Raw genomic sequence first — 18,322 nt, forward strand, 5'->3', positions numbered from 1 at the left:
TCGTTTTTACAAAATTGTGGGAATGGACATGATCCTTATTTATGGTTTGTACGCGACGGATAAATTTTTATTTAATTACGTAATCGTCTGGATTTATATATCTTTAATGCAGATTGAAATATGGCAGTACCAAATTTTTTGCATAGTCTTAACTTCAAATCGATCGTAGTTATTACAAAATGTCACATAATTCGTAATGTGTAATTAAAAGGTACTCCCTACACAAGAGATGGTGACTAATGATCGAGTCGGCCAGAAAATACCAAAAAAGTCCTCAAAAGTCTGATGTGATCTCCCATGCTTCAACCGAATTTTTGGAATAAAGAATAGATTGGAAAAATATCTGCCACATTGTAGTATTTTCAAGTAAGCTTTCTTTGTTTGTTCAATAATCAAAAGCAAAAACAAAAACAAAACTCTCAACACTTTTTGTGTTTATTTTCTGTTATTTTGAATCGAAGTCGGCAAGCATAGGCTAAAAGGTGATGGAGGATGGAATTGGAGGGCTGAGACACATGTTGGCGACGGTTTTTCTTTCTGCCTTCGCCGGATTCATGGTAGTACCAGTGATTACTGATGTCACCGTCGCTGCTGTATGCTCTGGCCCTGACGACTCATGTTCTCTTGCCGTTTACCTCACTGGTTTTCAACAAGTGGTACCAACCTAGTCTCTCTTTGATTTCCATTTCTTGATTGTTAGAAGATTTTTTTGTTTGTTTTCTTTACTTGAAACGAAATTTGGCATATGCTTCCAAATGTCTGAAATCGAAAACTTGCTTTTAAAGATGATCGGATTTTGCTTTTCTTAAGCAAAAAAAGATTATAAAGAACGGGAAAAAAAGTTTTATAGAATATCATCCTATTTTGTTTTCAAATCTAATCAAGTTTTTTGACTAGTAACTTTTAACAGAGTAAATTTTCTTTGTATTTAGGTTTACTCTGCATTTGTGTTTTCACCTATAAATAGAAAATAGAAAGAAAAAAATCCAGTTTTAAATATATTTTTCTCTCTACTTTCTTTCTTGTATTTTTATTTACTAGCCCGGACATTTTACCAGTAACGGTCTAAGTTGCCGACCAAAAAAAAGTAACGGTCTAAGTTTTTTTCTTACTACCATTTTATCACGAGTTTAATTATATTATGCAATTCTAAGAAAAAAGTAATTATTAATTTCCTTTAGATGGTTTTGGAGAACAAAAATTTCTATGTAGTTTTTTTCCGATCAAAACTTGTTTTCCAATTAAGGTTTTCTATACAAAATAAAAGGTTAAAACCATATAATATAAATTAGTATATAATTTGATGTAATTAATATGCTAAAGTTTTTTTAAAGATTTTATTACTAAAAACAAGCTAAAAACAATTTAAAATAAATAAATTTGTTTGTTATGATACTGATGAATTTTATTTATGAACTATTAAATGAAGGCAATAGGGATGGGGACTATGATAATGATGCCAGTAATTGGGAATCTATCAGACAGATATGGGATTAAAACAATCCTCACCCTTCCCATGTGTCTCTCCATTGTTCCTCCTGGTCAGTTTCTTGTTTTCTTTTTTTAGTTCTTTCTTTTTCTTACTTTTAGAGTCACTAACTCACTAACGCAAATAAAATGACTCACTAACTATATTAAAGTATATGATAATGTGTACGTCAAAAATGATATTGCAATGTGCTGTGTGCATTGAAAGTAATTGCGTGGAAGTAAAGAAGGTTTATGCCCCACTTCAACACGCGCATGCATATATATCGTCATTTGCCCTACCACATGTCTTCACCGAACAAGCACCACTACTTTATTTGCCAACGCAAAATTATGATTTAAACTAAATCGATCTATATCAACTTCAAATAACAACTTTAATTAATCTTTTTTTTTTCCCTGTGAAACTACTTTATCTTAAATGTTATTAACTATGCAAATAAACCAACAAAATAAATTATTGAGTGACAAAATCTTATTTTAATCAAGTGGTAGTGGGTTAGTGTTTCTTACTTGGTTTGTATGTAGTATAGGGAAGAGACCAATTCATCGAAATAGTAAAATCGTAAAATCTTATTTTAATCAAGTGGTAGTGGGTTAGTGTTTCTTACTTGGTTTGAATGTATAGGGAAGAGATCAATTCCTCGAAATCGTAAATTTATTTAATCACTCTCACTTGGCCAGTTAAAATAGTATCATGCTTTATGTATATTATAAATACCGGGAGTGACTTACTCAATGGCTACATTCATATCATGACGTGATTAGTAAAATGATAATATTGTGGATCACATCCTGGTTACTAAAAACAGAAGTCTTATTTTTTGGCCATGCATGATGCTCCGACGACCGGGTTGCACAATGATAACCCATGCTTGAATTAAAGATTAAAAGAAAAGGTTAAAAGGGAAACTGAAGTATCTATAGCCATATATAAAACACTACTGGTTAGTGGAATATTGTTAGATGACTTTCTAAACTAACTCATTAACAATATGACCATATAAAAATGACATGTGTTACCAAAGAAAGTTGTAGAAGTATTACATGGCATTTATTCGCATTCTCACTTTTTTAAATATTTTGCATATTTCATTTGTTTCCTTTTCTCTTTTAACTTTATAAAATCACTTTTGAAATATTGTCTCATATATTTATTTTTCTATATATTTTCTTATTACGAAAAGAAACTTTTTCAAAAATAATATGTGGTTGATTCTGTGATTTAATTTTGGCAGTAATTTTAGGATACAGAAGGGATATAAAATTCTTTTATGTGTTTTATATAAGCAAGATTCTGACCTCTATGGTATGTGAAGGCACCGTTGACTGCCTAGCTTATGCATATGTGGTAATTACTTTATTTTTACTTTATTTTTTCCACAATGATTTATTTATAATTTTAATAAAATGTTATGAAAAGATAACCTCATTTCATATTATTTTTTTCAGGCAGTAAATATTCATGGCAGTACAAGAATTTCAGCTTTTGGTATTTTAGCTGGTATCAAAACAATTGCTGGACTTTTTGGAACATTAGTTGCTCGTTTTCTTCCCATAGCTTTGACTTTTCAGGTACATTTTTGATTTTTCATCACCAATATTAAAACTAACTCATTAAATTAAATTTAATTCTGATGCATGTGATTCCAAAATCAATGATTTTCATTTTCGGATTAATTAGGTTTCTGCTATATCATTTTTCGTTGGCCTAGTGTACATGAGAGTTTTCCTAAAAGAAAAGCTAAACGATGATGAAGATGATGATCTTCATCATGGTACGTATCATCAAGAGGATCATGATAGTATTAATACCACAATGTTAGCAGAGCCGATTCTGAACGATAGACCCATCAAAACACAAGTCTTTCACAAGAAGTATTCTTCATTGAAAGATATGATCAGCTTGATGAAGACTAGGTATGTTTATATATATATGCTTTTATTTTTATTTATGTTCTCATATATTGTTATTCAAAATGATGGTTATGGGTTTGATAATGCAGCACCATATTCTTTCAAGCATTGGTTGTTACATTCTTCAGCAGTTTTTCAGATAGTGGAATGGAGTCTGCTTTCTTGGTTTAGCTCATAAATTATATAATCATCATTTTCACATATTGAGTTTTTCGTTATATTAATGAAATAATATACGCATGACTTTTTTCTAAACTATGCAGTACTTTTTGAAAGCACGTTTTGGATTTGACAAGAAGCAGTTTGCTGATCTCTTGCTGTTGATTACCATCGTTGGGTCTATCTCTCAAGTAAATAACCTACGAGTGATTATGTGTAAATAGTATTGTCTAAACATAGCATTTATACTTTCATATTTGAATTGATTTCTTACGTTAATTAATTGCGATCAATATGTTCTCTCAGTTGTTTGTACTGCCAAGATTTGCATCGGCCATTGGAGAATGCAAGCTTTTATCAACAGGGCTTTTTATGGAATTCATAAACGTAAGCATATTTATTTTCTTACTTATGCTTCTATTTACACCTTACAAAACCTTCTTTTTATAAAGAAATAATGAAATGGTGCATATTGGGGTTTGTGATGTAGATGGCCATTGTCAGCATTTCTTGGGCACCATGGGTGAGTCAGTCAAAACTAGGTACCTCATTCTATGTTTTCTCTCAATATGATTTGCTTCTTGTTTTTTCTTCGATTTTCGCAGGTTCCTTATCTCACCACTGTGTTTGTACCTGGAGCCTTATTTGTGATGCCATCGGTAATTTGACATTTCTATTAATTGATCATTAATATTACTGCTTTTGCTACTTAATAAAATTTGTGAAGAATCTTACATTGAAAATGAAATAAGGCCTAGAGTAATGTATAATATAATGTATAGGAAATAATAATATCTCACATCTAAAATTAGGCAAGAATTTTAAGTGATATATAATGAATGGATTATATTGGCCTATATAATAACTAAAGATGGACAATAATTCATTTTCAAATGGTTTGAATCTGATGTCTATAAAATTTAAGAGTTTGAACATTTTTGGCTGCAGGTTTGTGGTATTGCCTCGAGACAAGTTGGACCTGGTGAACAGGTAAAAACCAGTTTCTTGTTATCATTGGTTTTTGATTTTTGTTGTATCAACATTTATACAAAAAAGCACACAAGTTAACTATTGTTAATTTGAAATGTGTAGGGAAAAGTTCAAGGATGCATATCTGGAGTGAGGTCCTTTGGCAAAGTGGTGGCACCATTTGTGTTCAGTCCATTGACAGGTTTGTAAAGCCGTAAGAACACAAACTATATACTACCAAGTTTCATTCATTTCTTTTGACACATTCAATAATTTGATTCCATGTATATAGCGTTGTTTCTTTCAAAAAATGCACCGTTCTATTTCCCTGGATTCAGCCTCCTTTGCATCTCCTTGTCCTCGGTATATATGAATATCTCATCTATCAAGACTAACTTTGATTTGATTGTATACGAATTATGATGGACCAATACCTTTTGCATGCACAGTTGATCGGTTTCTTTCAGAGTCTACTGATTAAAGATGTCCCTACTCCACCATTGAACAAAGCAATCAACAAAACCTCAGGCGAGGAAGTGTGATTATATGAACTCATCATGTATAAAAGAGAAGAGTGTATATATAGCCTTTTAGCTTGTGACAAAAATATATATGTAATTGATCTATTCAAAATATGATCATAACTTCATGTGATTATTTGTTTCTTCTAAACTTGTTTAAGCCCGGCTTAAATGAGATCACAAATTGCAATGATTCAGAAAAAGTTTAGAACTTTATTTAATTTCAATTTTTATAGAAAAAAGGTTTTCAAAAATTGAAATGGTCTATAATATAGAATAGAATATAGATTAGAAATTAAAGGGATGAAACCGGTATTAGGCGCTCTTAGGGGATTCTAGGCGCTTCTACCTCAATTATTATCTTATTTATAATATTTTATTTGTTTGAGTCTATTTTCCAAATTTTTCACTATATAAATTTAAATTTATAAATTTTGACTTCATACATGCTATAATGTTATGAAATGAATGTTTTTGTCTAATTCTTATTAATGATTTAACATTTTCGTGTTTTTCAATAAATGTTTTTTTTTGTCTAATCTCCATCTTTTTCTTTTTAAATTAACAATCTTATTTGTAATATTTTATATTATGAACGTATAAATAGTCTAAAATCGTGTAGATACCGATTATGCGTTCTAAGTGCTACTGCGCGTTAGGTAACAACCCGCATATGATATGCTAGTATCCATCAATTGTGGGAATATAAAAAACTAAGATAAATGGCAAAGTGATTAGTTTAGTTTTGAACATCTTTAAACAAAATTAAACTTTACTAGATTTGTTAAATTCTCGATATTCTTTCAAAAACATGTTTTGTGTTTTCGCTTTCTATGTTTTCTGAAACATTTTCATAAATTTAAAGCCTAAGTATACTATTTATAAATTATAACAAAACTTTAAACCTGCTGAAAACCATTTAATAAAACCTAAACATACCTATTATAGGTTAAATATTAAAATTCATAAAAAATATAGATCTTTATTCAAAATATGCTGCATCATTATCAGTCGTAAAACTAGATTAAAACTAAATTATTTTAAAGATGACACTGTAAAATGATCTGGTAATTTGGAGAACATGTAGATCGAAGTAAAATTTTATGTTATTGAAACTAATGATGTTGGAATTAACATTCAAGAAGAATAATTCGCCTAAAAAAAACATTCAAGAAGAAAAAAAAGTGAATTTGTTTTCGAAGTTTTTCTCTTCTGCCACACAAAAAATAAATAAAAAAATACCTCATTACTAAAAATATCATTTGTTTCTATTTCATAAAGTTTCTATAACACAAGTTTATGATCCCACTCTTTGCTTTCACCTTCATATATATACAACAAGCGGTTTACTAACAAAGAAAAAAAAAATACAACAACCAACCTCATACTAAAACACAGTTTGCTGTCTCTCATGCACTTAAGAGTTAAGATAACACACTTAACACCAAAAGAAAAGGCACACACATCTTCTCTATAATTACCTTAAATCAGGGTTTTGTGACCAGGCAGGTGGAACTCTGCTCGAGACAACTGTTGGCATGGTTTTAACATTGATGTCAAGTGGATGAAACCGGTATTGAATGTCGAGTTCGAGGAGGATTTTGATTACTTCCTCGATCAACAACGCTCTTCTTGTAAATCTCTCTCCCATGTTTTGATGGTTAATTTTATGACATAGCCATATTGCTATCCTCACAATGTTCAAATCTTCCACATCCTTTACAATGACATCAGCTTTTGGATACCAATACTCTGGCTTGCTATCAATGTAGCTGCGGTTTTCGCGAAAAAACGATCATATTATCATCCTGTCATAATATATAAGCTTAAGACACTAGAACAAGGGCATGATTTTTTACCTTGATATTCTTTGTTTGATTGCAGCAATCTTTTCAGGAGGAGTAGTAATGTGGACACAGCATGTAACTTCATCTCCCATATCCGGACTACGGTTGTAATTGTGGATCGCTTTCTGCCATAGAAGAATATTTGGATACACAATCTTCAGATTGTCAGCTCTCAAGAAAACTGTTGTGAGAATGTTCATTTCCTCCACCACCATCTACAATTTTGATCTTGTTAAATTAGCCTATGTATAAGGTTTAGTAAATAGACTAAAAACAAACACATTTTGGTTTTTTAGTTACCTCTACAGTGTCGATGAGTAACCGATCACCAACATCGTAAGGGTGAATGATGAAGAGGAAGATGATTGACTCGAAGACGGTCTTGAGAGAGTTCCCAAACATGAAGGCTAAGAGTACAACTTGTGAAGTTAGAAATAAAAGATACTTGGAAGTAGCGATTTCAAGAAGGATCAGCCATATGACTATGATGACAATGGCAGTGAGAAAACTAATCATGTGATGGAGTTTGTTCACTGCTGTTTTGGTGTCATTGAGTGTTAAGGCAAGTGCTCTTCTCTCTCTGAAAGCATTTACCTAATTAAGCAGAATCAATACTTTAGTGACATATATACATAATCATAAGAATCAACATTTTCTATGAACAAGAAGTAGTACCAGCCAGTTCTTCAAGGCTGATTTAGTAATCTTTTTGGTCACTAAGGCGCCTTCGAAGAGACACATTGTCTTCATCGCCTCGTCTACTCGCAAAAATCTCATCAAGTCCTCCAGATATATGTGTCTATTTATATACATTCAGATTATGGATTTATTAGGTCCTAGGAAAGAAATCTTTTTAAAGAAAGTAGAGAAATTGTATACTCACTTTGTGCCAGGTTGAGCTACGTTCTTGAAAATCTTCCTTGCAGCTGCTTTAGCTTCTTTTTCGCTCCGTATCTGTCGAGTGGATTCATCTTCACACGTGTTTTGAAGCGCTTGTTCGTCCAACGTACTCAGGGAAACATTTCTCACAATCTTCATCAGTCTCTTCATGTTCCAAGCTGAAACGTTTTTCTGATTCATCTTGTGTAAATCATCCATTGTGATTCCGTTATCACTTCCCGTCTTTGGAATGATTGGAGAGAACTTCATGTTCATTGTACTTCCACTTTTTTCCTGAGGAAACGCAGCGGAACAAAGTTCAGGTGATAAATCAGCTCCTCCTTTCTGCATCTTGTAGATCTCATCTTGCGTCCGATCTTCCTCTTCCTCAATCCTGCTTAACTCAAGCATTGGAGGTCCAGATAACGTCTCGATCAAGTAATGATGAAACAGAGCTTCTTGAATCCGATCAAAGTAGGTACTAACGTGGAACGAAGAGGCTAGAACTTTCACCACCAGTGTCTTGATCAGCCATAAGACCGTGCTCAACAAAAAACACACTAATATTTTAGACATAAGAAGAAGAACATCGCTTTGTGTTTCCTTTTCTACTTTCTTGTCAAACAAGAAATGCCAAGCGAGAAGCACGAGGCCGAGCCAGAGACAGTTCTGAACAGCAGTCTTCACACCGTATACGAAGTAAAGAACCCGTTTCCTCAAAAGGAAGTTTCTTTCGATAAAGAAGACGATGATTCGGATTCCGCATCCCGAAACCAGCCTCCCACAGATGAGAACCAGCAAGACCACTTCCCATTTCCACAGATGAAGGCTCCATAGAGTTGCATTTCTCCAAGTATGAAGCCCTAGACTCAACACTAACGCAACTACGAGTGCGATTAAGCTCATCCATTGAAGCAACGTTATCGCATCCATTTTCAACTTTCGATATTCCACTGGAACATCTTCTTCAGCCGAAGAATCATCTTCTTCCTCAATATCATCGGAGTGTCTCCCAAGTAAACCTGATCTTAACTGATCCGATGTCCCGATCCAGCTCGAGTATTGTTGTTCCTCTTCTTGTGGCGGATCTATCAACCTCGATCTCGCCTTCGCCCTCGAAACTAGCTCTGTTTTCCTCACCGATGAACATCTTACAACCACCTCTCCTTCATCCTCCAACTGCTGCTCTAAATTTAACCGCATTGTGGCCGATGAAAACGAAGTCGAAGATGTACAAGAACGTACAGAACCAGACATATTATTAGTTCCTGAACTGTTTATTTTGAAAAAGACTCTCGTTTCTTTAGAACCGGACAAATTGTTGTTGTTGCTGACATCCTCTGTTTCCTCTGTTTCTTCGTTTACATCGAGTGTGATCTCCTCACGGTATTGCGGGAAATCGAAACTCCCGCTCTTTGTATAATCATCTGTTGCAATGTCTTGCCAGAACTTATAGCTGTTTCCATCGAAACTAGACCCAGAGCTCTGAGTTTTAGCAATGTCGCCATCGTCAAGATTCGCCAGTTTCTTCTTCTTCTTTGTCTTCTCGTTTTGATCTCCGGTGCTTATAATCTGTTTATACGAGCTATGAGACTTAAAGGGTTTGCGGAATTCCATCAGAAAATCAAAAATAATCGAAAGAAAAAGGAAAAGAAAAACACAAAATTTAGAATCTTTAGAAACAGAAACAGAAACTGTGAAGATGATGAACAAAAGTTACGTTATAGTTTGGAAACAAGAGTTACGAGTATTATTTTGTTCTCTGTTACTTAACTTACTAACAATTATAATTTGGTTTAGGAGTTTTTAAAACCACTATGAGTTGGATAATGACTTAATATAGTAATTAATTTGTCATTTGATAAAAAACGATCACTAAATTTAATGAAGGTGTTTTACACATCTCATGTTCTAAGTTTGGACTTTGATTGTTTTCGTTTTAGGGTGGGCACATTTATTAACATTTAACAACACCCAACACAAGATTTCTCTTAGTCATTGCGTGCATACAATATTGTTCTTGTTTCCTTTCGTTCTTATCTTCATCATTAACAAGGTTATACGTTGGTTTTGATTCTTTTCTTTGTTGTTTATTAATATCTCTGCTTAACAGGCAAGAACTAGCTTGGTTATTGAATAATGATTTCAATGGGTAGATGAGATTAGGCTTAAGTTTGAATTAGGGAAGATTAATTTAGACTTTAGAGATTATAGTTGCTACTTAATCCTAAGCACATGTAATGTAAGAGTAGAGTCATAGATACTTGATTGATTCGGGAAGAACTCTTGAATTGTGATTAATGAATCTTGAAAAGGTCAAAATTGTGGTTATATGAACTAATTAATTAGATTAATGTTTGTTTGGTTACAAAATTGTTGACTCCTTTGAGGCAAAATGAAAAGTGTTGTGTTGTTCATCAAAATTTCAGGCAGGTTGGTTTTGTGACCAGCCAGGTGGAACTCTGCTAGAGACAACGGTAGGCATTGTTCGGACATTGATATCGAGCGGATAAAACCGGTGTTGAATGTCGAGCTCGAGGAGTATCTTAATCACTTCTTCGACTAAGACGGCTCTTCTTGTCCATCTTTCAGCCATGTCTTGGTGATTAATCCTGTGACATGGCCATATTGCTAGTCTTACTATGTGCAAATCTTCCAAATCTTTTACAATGATTTTGGCTTGTGGGTACCAATACTCCGGCTTGTTGTCGATGTAGCTACATTGCGGTAAGTTAGTTAGCATATCGGTATAAAAACGCGCATAAGCATAAAAATATCGGTAAGTCTTACTTCGATATTCTCTGTTTGATCACGGAGATTTTTTCAAGAGGAGTAGTAATGTGGACACAGAACTCGATTGCATCTCCCATATCCGGACTGCGGTAGTAATTGTTGATTGATTTCTGCCACAAAAGACTATTCGGATACATAATCTTCAGATTGTCGTATCGTAAGAACACGGTAGTGAGTATGTTCATCTCCTCCACCACCAACTGGATTTCATTTCATTAACATTTGGTTAGCCAGTTTACAAGATTCTTGCGGGTTACATTGCAAAGGCGCATGCACATACCTGTACACTGTCAATCTCACACCGATCACCAACATCGTAAGGGTGTACGATGAATAAGAAGATGATGGACTCGAAGACGGTCTTGACAGTGTTCCCAAAGATGAAGGCCAAGAGTACAACTTGTGAACTTACAAAGAGAAGTACCTTGGAGGAAGCAATTTCAAGAAGGACAAGCCAAATGACAACAATGACTATGGCAGTGACAATATTAATCATGTGATGGAGCTTGTTCACTGCTGTCTTGGTGTCGTTGAGTGTCAGGGCAAGAGCTCGTCGCTCTCTGAAAGCATTGACCTAATCAAAGTCAACAACGGTGTGATATATATACACAGCAGAAATTAATCTGGTGAATCTTTTTCTAATAAGACCAATGCAGAAAAATCAACAATTACCAGCCAGTTCTTTAAGGCTGATTTGCTGATCCTTTTATTCTCCGGTGCACCTTCGAAGAGGCCCATGGTCTTCATCGCCTCGTCTTCCCGCAAAAATCTCATCAAATCCTCTAGGTAAATGTACCTTTAGTCATTCAGAGGAGTCTATTAGTGAAACTTAAATTGGATTCTTTTAATGAAAGTAATTGAAAATGTAGACTCACTTTGCGCCACGTTGCTCAACGTTCTTGAAAATCTTCCTTGCAGCTGCTTTAGCCTCTTTTTCGCTTCGTATCTGGCGGGTGGATTCATCTTCGTATGTGCTTTCTAGCATCTGTTCGTCCAGTGTGGTCAGAGAAACATTTCTCACAATCTTCATTAGTCTCTTCATGTTCCAAGCAGAGATGTTCTTATGATTCATCCTGTGAAGATGTTCCATGCTAATTCCATTATCAGTTGTTGATTTCGGGATTATCGGGGAGAGTTTCGGATTCATTACTCTCCCGCTTTTTCCCGGTGGAAACGCAGCCGCGCAAAGATCTGGTGGTAAATTAGCACCTGCGTTCTGCATCTTGAATATCTCGTCTTGCGCCCGCTCTTCCTCTTCCTCAATCCTGCTCATTTCAATCATGGGAGGACCCGATAACGTCTCGATCACGTACTGGTTAAAGAGCGCTTCTTGAATCCGATCAAAGTAAGTACTGACGTGGAACGAAGAGGCCAGAACTTTAACCACTAGTGTCTTGATCAACCACAAGATAGTACTTAGCAAGAAACACACCAAGATCTTGGTTACGTAAGGAAGAAACCTGCTCCTTGTCTCCCTCTGTACTTTCTTGTCGAACAAGAAGTGCCAAGCGAGAAGGACTAGGCCTAGCCATAGACAGTTCTGAACAGCTCTACGCACACCGTAAACGAAGTAAAGAACCCGCTTCCGCAAAAGGAAGTTTCTCTCGATGAAGAAGACAACGATTCGGATTCCCCAACCCGAAACCAACCTCCCACATATAAGAACCAACAAGAACACTTCCCATTTCCATAGATGAAGATTCCAAACTCTAACTTTCTTCCAAGACTGAATCGACAAACTACACGCTAATGCAGCTATAATAGCGACTAAGCTAAGCCACTGGAGCAATGTAATGGCGTCAAGCTTCCCTCTTTTATACTCATCTGGTACATCTTCTTCCGCTAATGGATCATCCTCTTCATCAATATCCGCAAGTAACCCGGATTTCAACTGACCCGATCTCCAACCCGAGTAAGGCGTTTCTTCCTCACGTGGCGGATCTTGAAGCCTAGACCTTGTCTTCACTCTAGATATAAGCTCTGATTTCCTCTGAAACGACATGTTCGAAGTACATCTCACAACCTCTTCCTCCTGCAGTTGCGGCTGATCCTGATTCGTCCGCATTGTCGCGGACGAAGAAGAAGACGAATGGGAAGACGAAGAAGGAACCGAACCAGCGACAAACGCACCACCCGCTCTACGAACGTTAAAAGAGACTCGCATTTCTCTAGACGCATCAAACGAGGTTCGAGCCGTTGATGTAGGCGTAGGCATTGTTTGGTGACTTACATCATCATTTTCTTGATCAACATCAAGTGTGATCTCTTCATTATTTCTACCTCTCCATTGCCGATTCACAGGCTCTCCAGCGACCATTTTCGTTGGAGATTCATCAACCGGTAGCTTCCCGTGCACGAAATCGAAACTACCGCTTAATCTATCGCCTTTTCGACTAATAGCGATTGGATCTTTATCACTTGTTCTCACCGCCGTGTGATCCGTTGACGTTCCAGTAGTGTTGTCTTGCCAGAATTTGTAACTGGCATCACGTTCTACAGGCGCGTTACGACCATCGTCGAGGCTAGAACGAGTGCTGTCGGGTTTCTGGTCATCGACCACCATGCCGGAATGATCAGGATGGTGATCGTGGAGAATTGGCAGATGTTCAGGGCTTGGCTCGCTTTGATCTCCGGGGCTTCGAATTTGTTTGTATGAGCTATGAGATTTGAAGGAATTTCTGAAATCCATTTGAAAATTAATTGTTATTATTAAATCTAAGAAGAAAAATTTGCTTAACAAAATTACGATTTTTTAGAAAAAAGAAACAAAAACTTCGCCGATTGTTGTGATGCATGGTACAAAAGCTTACGTTAATTAGGAATAAACGTTACGTGTACATAATGGCATGAGATTATAAACAAATTACAACTATTATATTATTTACGATAATGTTTTTTTAACTTACTATGATCAATACTGGTATAAGAGATTCAAATCTTTATAGTATAGCAAATAAAATTCATATTAAATTGAACCAAAAATGATAATTAAAATCCAAAACTATTTCACCTTAAATATTTTATTTTCTTTTATCAAACTCTAATTATTACAAAAACACACACAACACAATCTCTAGATATCCTTTATTCAAATAATCAAGACCAGAGTTAAAGAAACAAGAGATGATTAGAACAACAACATCACCAACAACAACAACACAACACTAATAACAACAATAACCATAAGAACTAAGAAAGAAAAAAAGAACATCAAAAGAATTAAAACCTCAAGTAAAGATGACGAGAATTGGTATTTACCCAAATAGCTTCAGAATTATCAGTCTTCTTCACTTGCGTCTTCTTCACTCTCGTCTTCTGCATCCTCCATTTCAACATCACCTTCGTCTCCAAGAATCCACTGTTCAAGCTCATCTTCTTGTGCTTCTATGTGTTGGTGTATGTCTGCAGAGTCCCAGTCGTCTTCCCCATCATTTCCAAGCTCTTCTCCACGGCAAGAGACCTGCAAATGTGGTCGTCTCCTTGCCAAAGCATCTACGATATCTCTGTTTACACTTCCTGTGATCCCTAACCATTTAAGCCTCGGGAAAAACGGTTTCTTTAGCCATTTGAATGAGAGTTGCGTGATGCCACCACAGTCGTAAAGATCCAACAAGCACAGGCTACTTCCAGGACATTCGTCTTCGTAAACCCGGGTGGATGCAAGAGCCATGACTGAGGCATCACCTATGAGTCTACATTCTCTTAGTTGCAGTTTTGTGATTGGGGCTCCAGATTTTGCTAGAGCAAAAATGGCAGCATCCGTTAGATTAGGAAGATTAGACAAGTCGAGTTCCCGCAACGCCAGTTTTGAGGATCCGTCAAATAAGGTAGACATGAACTTATCGGTTAAATTTCTGCACCCTCTGACAGATAAAGAAACTAGGGAGTCCAAAACTCCCTCTTTTAGGTACGAAAGCCCTGTGTCGCTAATATCAGCGCCATCAAGAAGTAAAACCTTCAGTTTTGGCAGATGAGATACAGCTGTCAAGGTTTCATCCCTCAGGTTTCTGCACCCTCTGAGGTCAAGATTCTCCAGCTTGAGACTTGATGCCAGCTTTTGAATTGCGTGGTCAGTAAGAAGATGGCACCTTCTTAAGCTAACATGACTAAGCGAAAGAGTAGTTGCTAAGATGTCATGGAAGACAAGATCCGTCAATTTAGGTCCATGATATATACTAAACTTGGAGAGGCTAGCGCAAGAGTGAAGAATAGTCTTGAAACCAGCATCTGTTACCCGACAAAAGCCACCAAGACAAATGGTTTCCATTCCCAAGCATTTGTCAGCAAGAAAAAGCATTCCTTGATCACTAACTCGCCGGAAGTAAGTAGGGTGAAACTCCTGGCTACGGATTAGAGACAGGTGCTTCAGCTTACCATTCTGATTGATCTCATGAAGCCCAAAATCCGTGAGGTCTGATACTTGTCTTGGATCCTCAAGAGGCGCGTCTCTTATGTCCAAATCTATCAAAGATGGAAGAGATTTCGATATCGCCTTAACCACAGCATCAGTAATACAATCCACTGAGAGGCGCAACCGCTGGACATTTTGTAGCACAGTAGATGTAGTAACTCGGTTGCTGTCTTGCCCCGAGATTTCAGTTGATGTGAGTAGCTGAGTCATCATCCTTGACGTGATGTGTCCTAGCTCCAGATGAGTCAATCTATCAGATACCAATCCAAAAATGCGACCATCACCAGGACGCAGATACAATGAGAGGTCAAACATGAGTGCTAAGACCTGCCAAATACAACACATATGGCATGATTCCATTACACAGACAATCAACACTAGATAATAAGATCAAAAGAGAATCTATTAAGGATTCAAACCTCTAAATGGGAGCAACCATTAAGTAAATCCTCCAAAGCACAACGGCTAATACTTCGACCAACTTTCTCTGCTACTGAACCCAAACATAGGAGCCTGAAGTTTACCAATCCGTCAGACACAGCAACAGAAAGATTCCTCATATTATAGCAGATGCATCATCACACACATACCTCAAATCCTTGCATTTCCTACCAATTTCGGAGATGAGATCTCCGCTGAAATCCCGACAATTGTGAAGAGAAATCTCCCTCAAAGAAGGACGTACCAATATATCAATAGCTGAATTACCAAGCCTTCCACAATCAAGCTTGAGACTAGAAAGTTGTTGATTCGGAAACAACAATGGTCTAACAGTTTCCATTGACAATGAAACATTCTGAAATCCAAAAAGACTAAAACTTTTTATACAGTTTCAGTTTGAAATCGAAATCCAAATCAAACCCTTAAAGAAATGTGGAGACTTACGAAGATGTGGAAGTTGGGAGTGAAGGTGAGAACACGAGTGACACAGCTCTTAAGTGTTTTGCAAGTAGAAGCCAACGAGCAGAGAGACGCAACATCGAGTTTCGTCATAATAGTCTCCAAGAGAGCCGCCGGTAACAGATCCAGGCTTCTCTCGCCATCGCAACCCTCAACATCTCCTCCTCCGCCGCATACGACGGTGGTGGTAGCCATCAACGGAGTCTCTCTTTCCTGATCAAGTAAATTGCGGAAATTGTGGCGATCTCGGGTTGTGTCCGAATCTCATCTTTAAAAAGTCCGAATTTTTAGATCCATTTTTCATGGACATTAAAATATTGATATCAGACAAAACGGTAACGGTTTATTTCGGTTTGTTCAGTTAGATTTGGTTCGGTTATAGTTAAATTTGATTCGGTTTGATAAAATTATGGCTCGGCTCGGTATTAGATTCGGGTCGGGTCGGGTCAAATCTCACCGTCGATAACTGTTATCGAGTTTTCATTTCTGAAGTTCAAAGCTATTCAATTTCATCAATGGTGGATTGGTCTACACTACCGAAGGATCTTTTAGACCTAATTTCAAAATCTCTAGAATCTTCCTTCGATCTCATCCAATTCCGTTCCGTTTGTTCTTCATGGCGATCCGCCGCCGAGCCGAAAAGTCCTCTTCCAACACATCATCTCCCGATCCTCCCCGATAACGGGGGGAGTCTCTTCCCTGATTCCGCCGTTGGTTTCCGTCTCTCGCAGCGGAGTATCTTACTTATCAAGCCTCATGAACCGTGTATCGAATCGGATTCGTTTGGATGGTTGATCAAAGTCGAGGAAGATCTTAATGTTCCTCGTAAGGTGACTCTTTTAGATCCGTTATGTGATACAAGAAACTCAATTCCTGAGAATTTCCCTCGTGTTCTCGATATGTCCAAGTTTAAGGTTCGAGAATTGGGTCGTGAATTCAAGCTTCATTATTTCAATACTGTTGGTGATATTGTAGAGAGTTTGTATTTGGAGAAAGCTGTTGTTAAGTATCTAGATTGTGATGGAGATTATAAATTTGTGTTGCTTACGATTCATGTTTCGGGGAAGTTAGCTGTGTTTAGGTCTTGGGATCGAGCATGGACTGTGATTAATGACATGCCTTCTCCTTATGATGATGTGATGTTGTTCGATGGACGTTTCTTTGCGGTTGATAACAACGGGAGGACTGTGGTTGTGGATTACAGTTCCTTGAAGTTGACGTTGGTTGCGAGTCCTGTGTTTGGTGGTGATAAGAAGTTTTTGATTGAATCTTGTGGTGAAATGTTGCTTGTTGATATGTACTTGAGCTTAGAGGCAGTGGAAGGGGATCCTGGATTTGTTGAGGAGATTTTCGAGCATCCTGCGTTTTATATGAATGAGAGAACAGTCAAATTTAAAGTGTATAGATTTGTGGAAAGAGAGGAGAGTTGGGTTGATGTTTACGATCTTGAGGATAAGATGTTGTTCCTTGGTGATGATTCCACCTTTTCTGCTTCAGCTTCCGATATATTACCTCTATGTGATGGAAGCTCTGTGTTCTTCAACGGTAATGTCTTCAATGGGGAAGACTTGGGTGCGATGCAAGATCGAGATTTGGGAGTGTTTGACTTCAGGAGTGGGAAAATAGAGCTAGTGCAAAAACTCCCTGAATATGCTAAGCTGTTTTGGCCTCCACCTCCTTGGATAACTTCTCATGCGGTCAGTAGTTTTTAATCTGTTAACACCTGAAATACCGTTTGTTTAGGATTGTTTGTTTATAGTTGTGTATACACTACCTTGCAATTGCATCTTGTGGCTATGGAAACTCTGTGACATATTCGTTGTATCAATCAATCAACATCTTTCATATTTGCCATATTCTCTTAACATGCATTGGGTTTCTGGTCAGTTTCATGACTTTTGATGATGGTTGAACAGTCAAATCCATATTTTGCCTTACTGCCATTCTGCGTTTCGTTGTATGTTAGTCACACTAAATTTTGCTCATTGCTAATATGCGAAACATTTACTGTCTCAGCGTGCTGAAGATCATATTGGAGAAACATCATCCCAATCTTGAAAAACATGTGTATAATCCAAAGTTGAAGAAGATTGGAGATGCTATGGTTAAACGGTCTTACGGAGGTTAATCTCTCTGACATAGAATTAAGAATAGAGAGACTACAACTTGAATCACATGTTTATGTTTTTATCGATTCTAAGCTTTTCACTAGCTTGACGTCTGTAAATTAGAGAACCGTTCTTTGTAATCTTTTTTCACCAAAGAATGATGTTCGTCGGAGATTCCAACTCATGTTATCTCCAAAACAATTTGCGACACTTACGGTAAGAACAAATTTACTTTGTAAATTCATCTTTGGTTATCACAGTAAATCAATCTTTTGAAATTCTAGAATTTCTGAACTTGAATTTGACGATGACAGAGCTGTACCATTAATT

The 18,322-nt window shown here is 36.7% G+C and overlaps 5 protein-coding genes across 16 annotated transcripts; 2 read left to right on the forward strand and 3 right to left on the reverse strand.

Moving 5' to 3' along the window:
• The first annotated feature begins 96 nt into the window (after positions 1-96).
• AT2G16990 (Major facilitator superfamily protein) lies at positions 97-5,268 on the forward strand. Of its 8 annotated transcripts, NM_127252.5 has the most exons (15): positions 97-366; positions 462-656; positions 1,430-1,541; positions 2,727-2,839; positions 2,941-3,063; positions 3,173-3,408; positions 3,495-3,570; positions 3,669-3,755; positions 3,871-3,951; positions 4,055-4,087; positions 4,170-4,223; positions 4,513-4,554; positions 4,657-4,735; positions 4,826-4,896; positions 4,983-5,268. In NM_127252.5, the coding sequence occupies exons 2-15, from the start codon at positions 486-488 to the stop codon at positions 5,073-5,075; spliced, it is 1,371 nt and encodes a 456-aa protein (NP_179291.2). In that variant the 5' UTR covers positions 97-366; positions 462-485; the 3' UTR covers positions 5,076-5,268. The 8 variants fall into 8 exon arrangements, with proteins under 8 accessions (NP_179291.2, NP_001031360.1, NP_001323581.1 ...); NM_001036283.2 differs by having other exon boundaries at positions 97-656; NM_001335525.1 differs by having other exon boundaries at positions 151-656; positions 2,808-2,839; positions 4,983-5,251.
• Positions 5,269-6,184: 916 nt separating this feature from the next.
• On the reverse strand, positions 6,185-9,594 carry AT2G17000 (Mechanosensitive ion channel family protein; the record flags this gene model as incomplete). Of its 2 annotated transcripts, NM_127253.1 has the most annotated exons (6): positions 6,185-6,209; positions 6,536-6,826; positions 6,914-7,116; positions 7,202-7,495; positions 7,577-7,700; positions 7,785-9,397. In NM_127253.1, the coding sequence occupies 6 exons, from the start codon at positions 9,395-9,397 to the stop codon at positions 6,185-6,187; spliced, it is 2,550 nt and encodes an 849-aa protein (NP_179292.1). The 2 variants fall into 2 exon arrangements, with proteins under 2 accessions (NP_179292.1, NP_001325106.1); NM_001335526.1 differs by lacking the exon at positions 6,185-6,209 and having other exon boundaries at positions 6,325-6,826; positions 7,785-9,594.
• Positions 9,595-10,053: 459 nt separating this feature from the next.
• Positions 10,054-13,277, reverse strand: AT2G17010 (Mechanosensitive ion channel family protein). Of its 2 annotated transcripts, none has more exons than NM_001335528.1 (5): positions 11,449-13,277; positions 11,246-11,369; positions 10,854-11,133; positions 10,571-10,773; positions 10,054-10,497 (listed from the first exon to the last, which is right to left on the reverse strand). In NM_001335528.1, the coding sequence occupies exons 1-3, from the start codon at positions 13,260-13,262 to the stop codon at positions 11,062-11,064; spliced, it is 2,010 nt and encodes a 669-aa protein (NP_001323613.1). In that variant the 5' UTR covers positions 13,263-13,277; the 3' UTR covers positions 10,054-10,497; positions 10,571-10,773; positions 10,854-11,061. The 2 variants fall into 2 exon arrangements, with proteins under 2 accessions (NP_001323613.1, NP_001318236.1); NM_001335527.1 differs by having other exon boundaries at positions 10,854-11,147.
• A 295-nt stretch (positions 13,278-13,572) lies between these two features.
• On the reverse strand, positions 13,573-16,177 carry AT2G17020 (F-box/RNI-like superfamily protein). Of its 3 annotated transcripts, none has more exons than NM_127255.4 (4): positions 15,870-16,177; positions 15,575-15,780; positions 15,404-15,497; positions 13,573-15,311 (listed from the first exon to the last, which is right to left on the reverse strand). In NM_127255.4, exons 1-4 carry the CDS (start codon positions 16,077-16,079, stop codon positions 13,851-13,853), a joined length of 1,971 nt encoding a protein of 656 aa, NP_565400.1. In that variant the 5' UTR covers positions 16,080-16,177; the 3' UTR covers positions 13,573-13,850. The 3 variants fall into 3 exon arrangements, with proteins under 3 accessions (NP_565400.1, NP_001325033.1, NP_001325032.1); NM_001335530.1 differs by having other exon boundaries at positions 13,578-15,311; positions 15,575-15,796; positions 15,870-16,171; NM_001335529.1 differs by lacking the exons at positions 15,575-15,780; positions 15,870-16,177 and having other exon boundaries at positions 15,404-15,540.
• Positions 16,178-16,347: 170 nt separating this feature from the next.
• AT2G17030 (F-box SKIP23-like protein (DUF295)) lies at positions 16,348-18,262 on the forward strand. Its single transcript, NM_127256.5, has 2 exons — positions 16,348-17,581; positions 17,901-18,262. Exons 1-2 carry the CDS (start codon positions 16,400-16,402, stop codon positions 17,940-17,942), a joined length of 1,224 nt encoding a protein of 407 aa, NP_565401.1. The 5' UTR covers positions 16,348-16,399; the 3' UTR covers positions 17,943-18,262.
• Positions 18,263-18,322: the final 60 nt, after the last annotated feature.

The sequence above is a fragment of the Arabidopsis thaliana genome, chromosome 2 (assembly GCF_000001735.4).
Source record: "Arabidopsis thaliana chromosome 2, partial sequence".
Lineage (NCBI taxonomy): Eukaryota > Viridiplantae > Streptophyta > Magnoliopsida > Brassicales > Brassicaceae > Arabidopsis > Arabidopsis thaliana.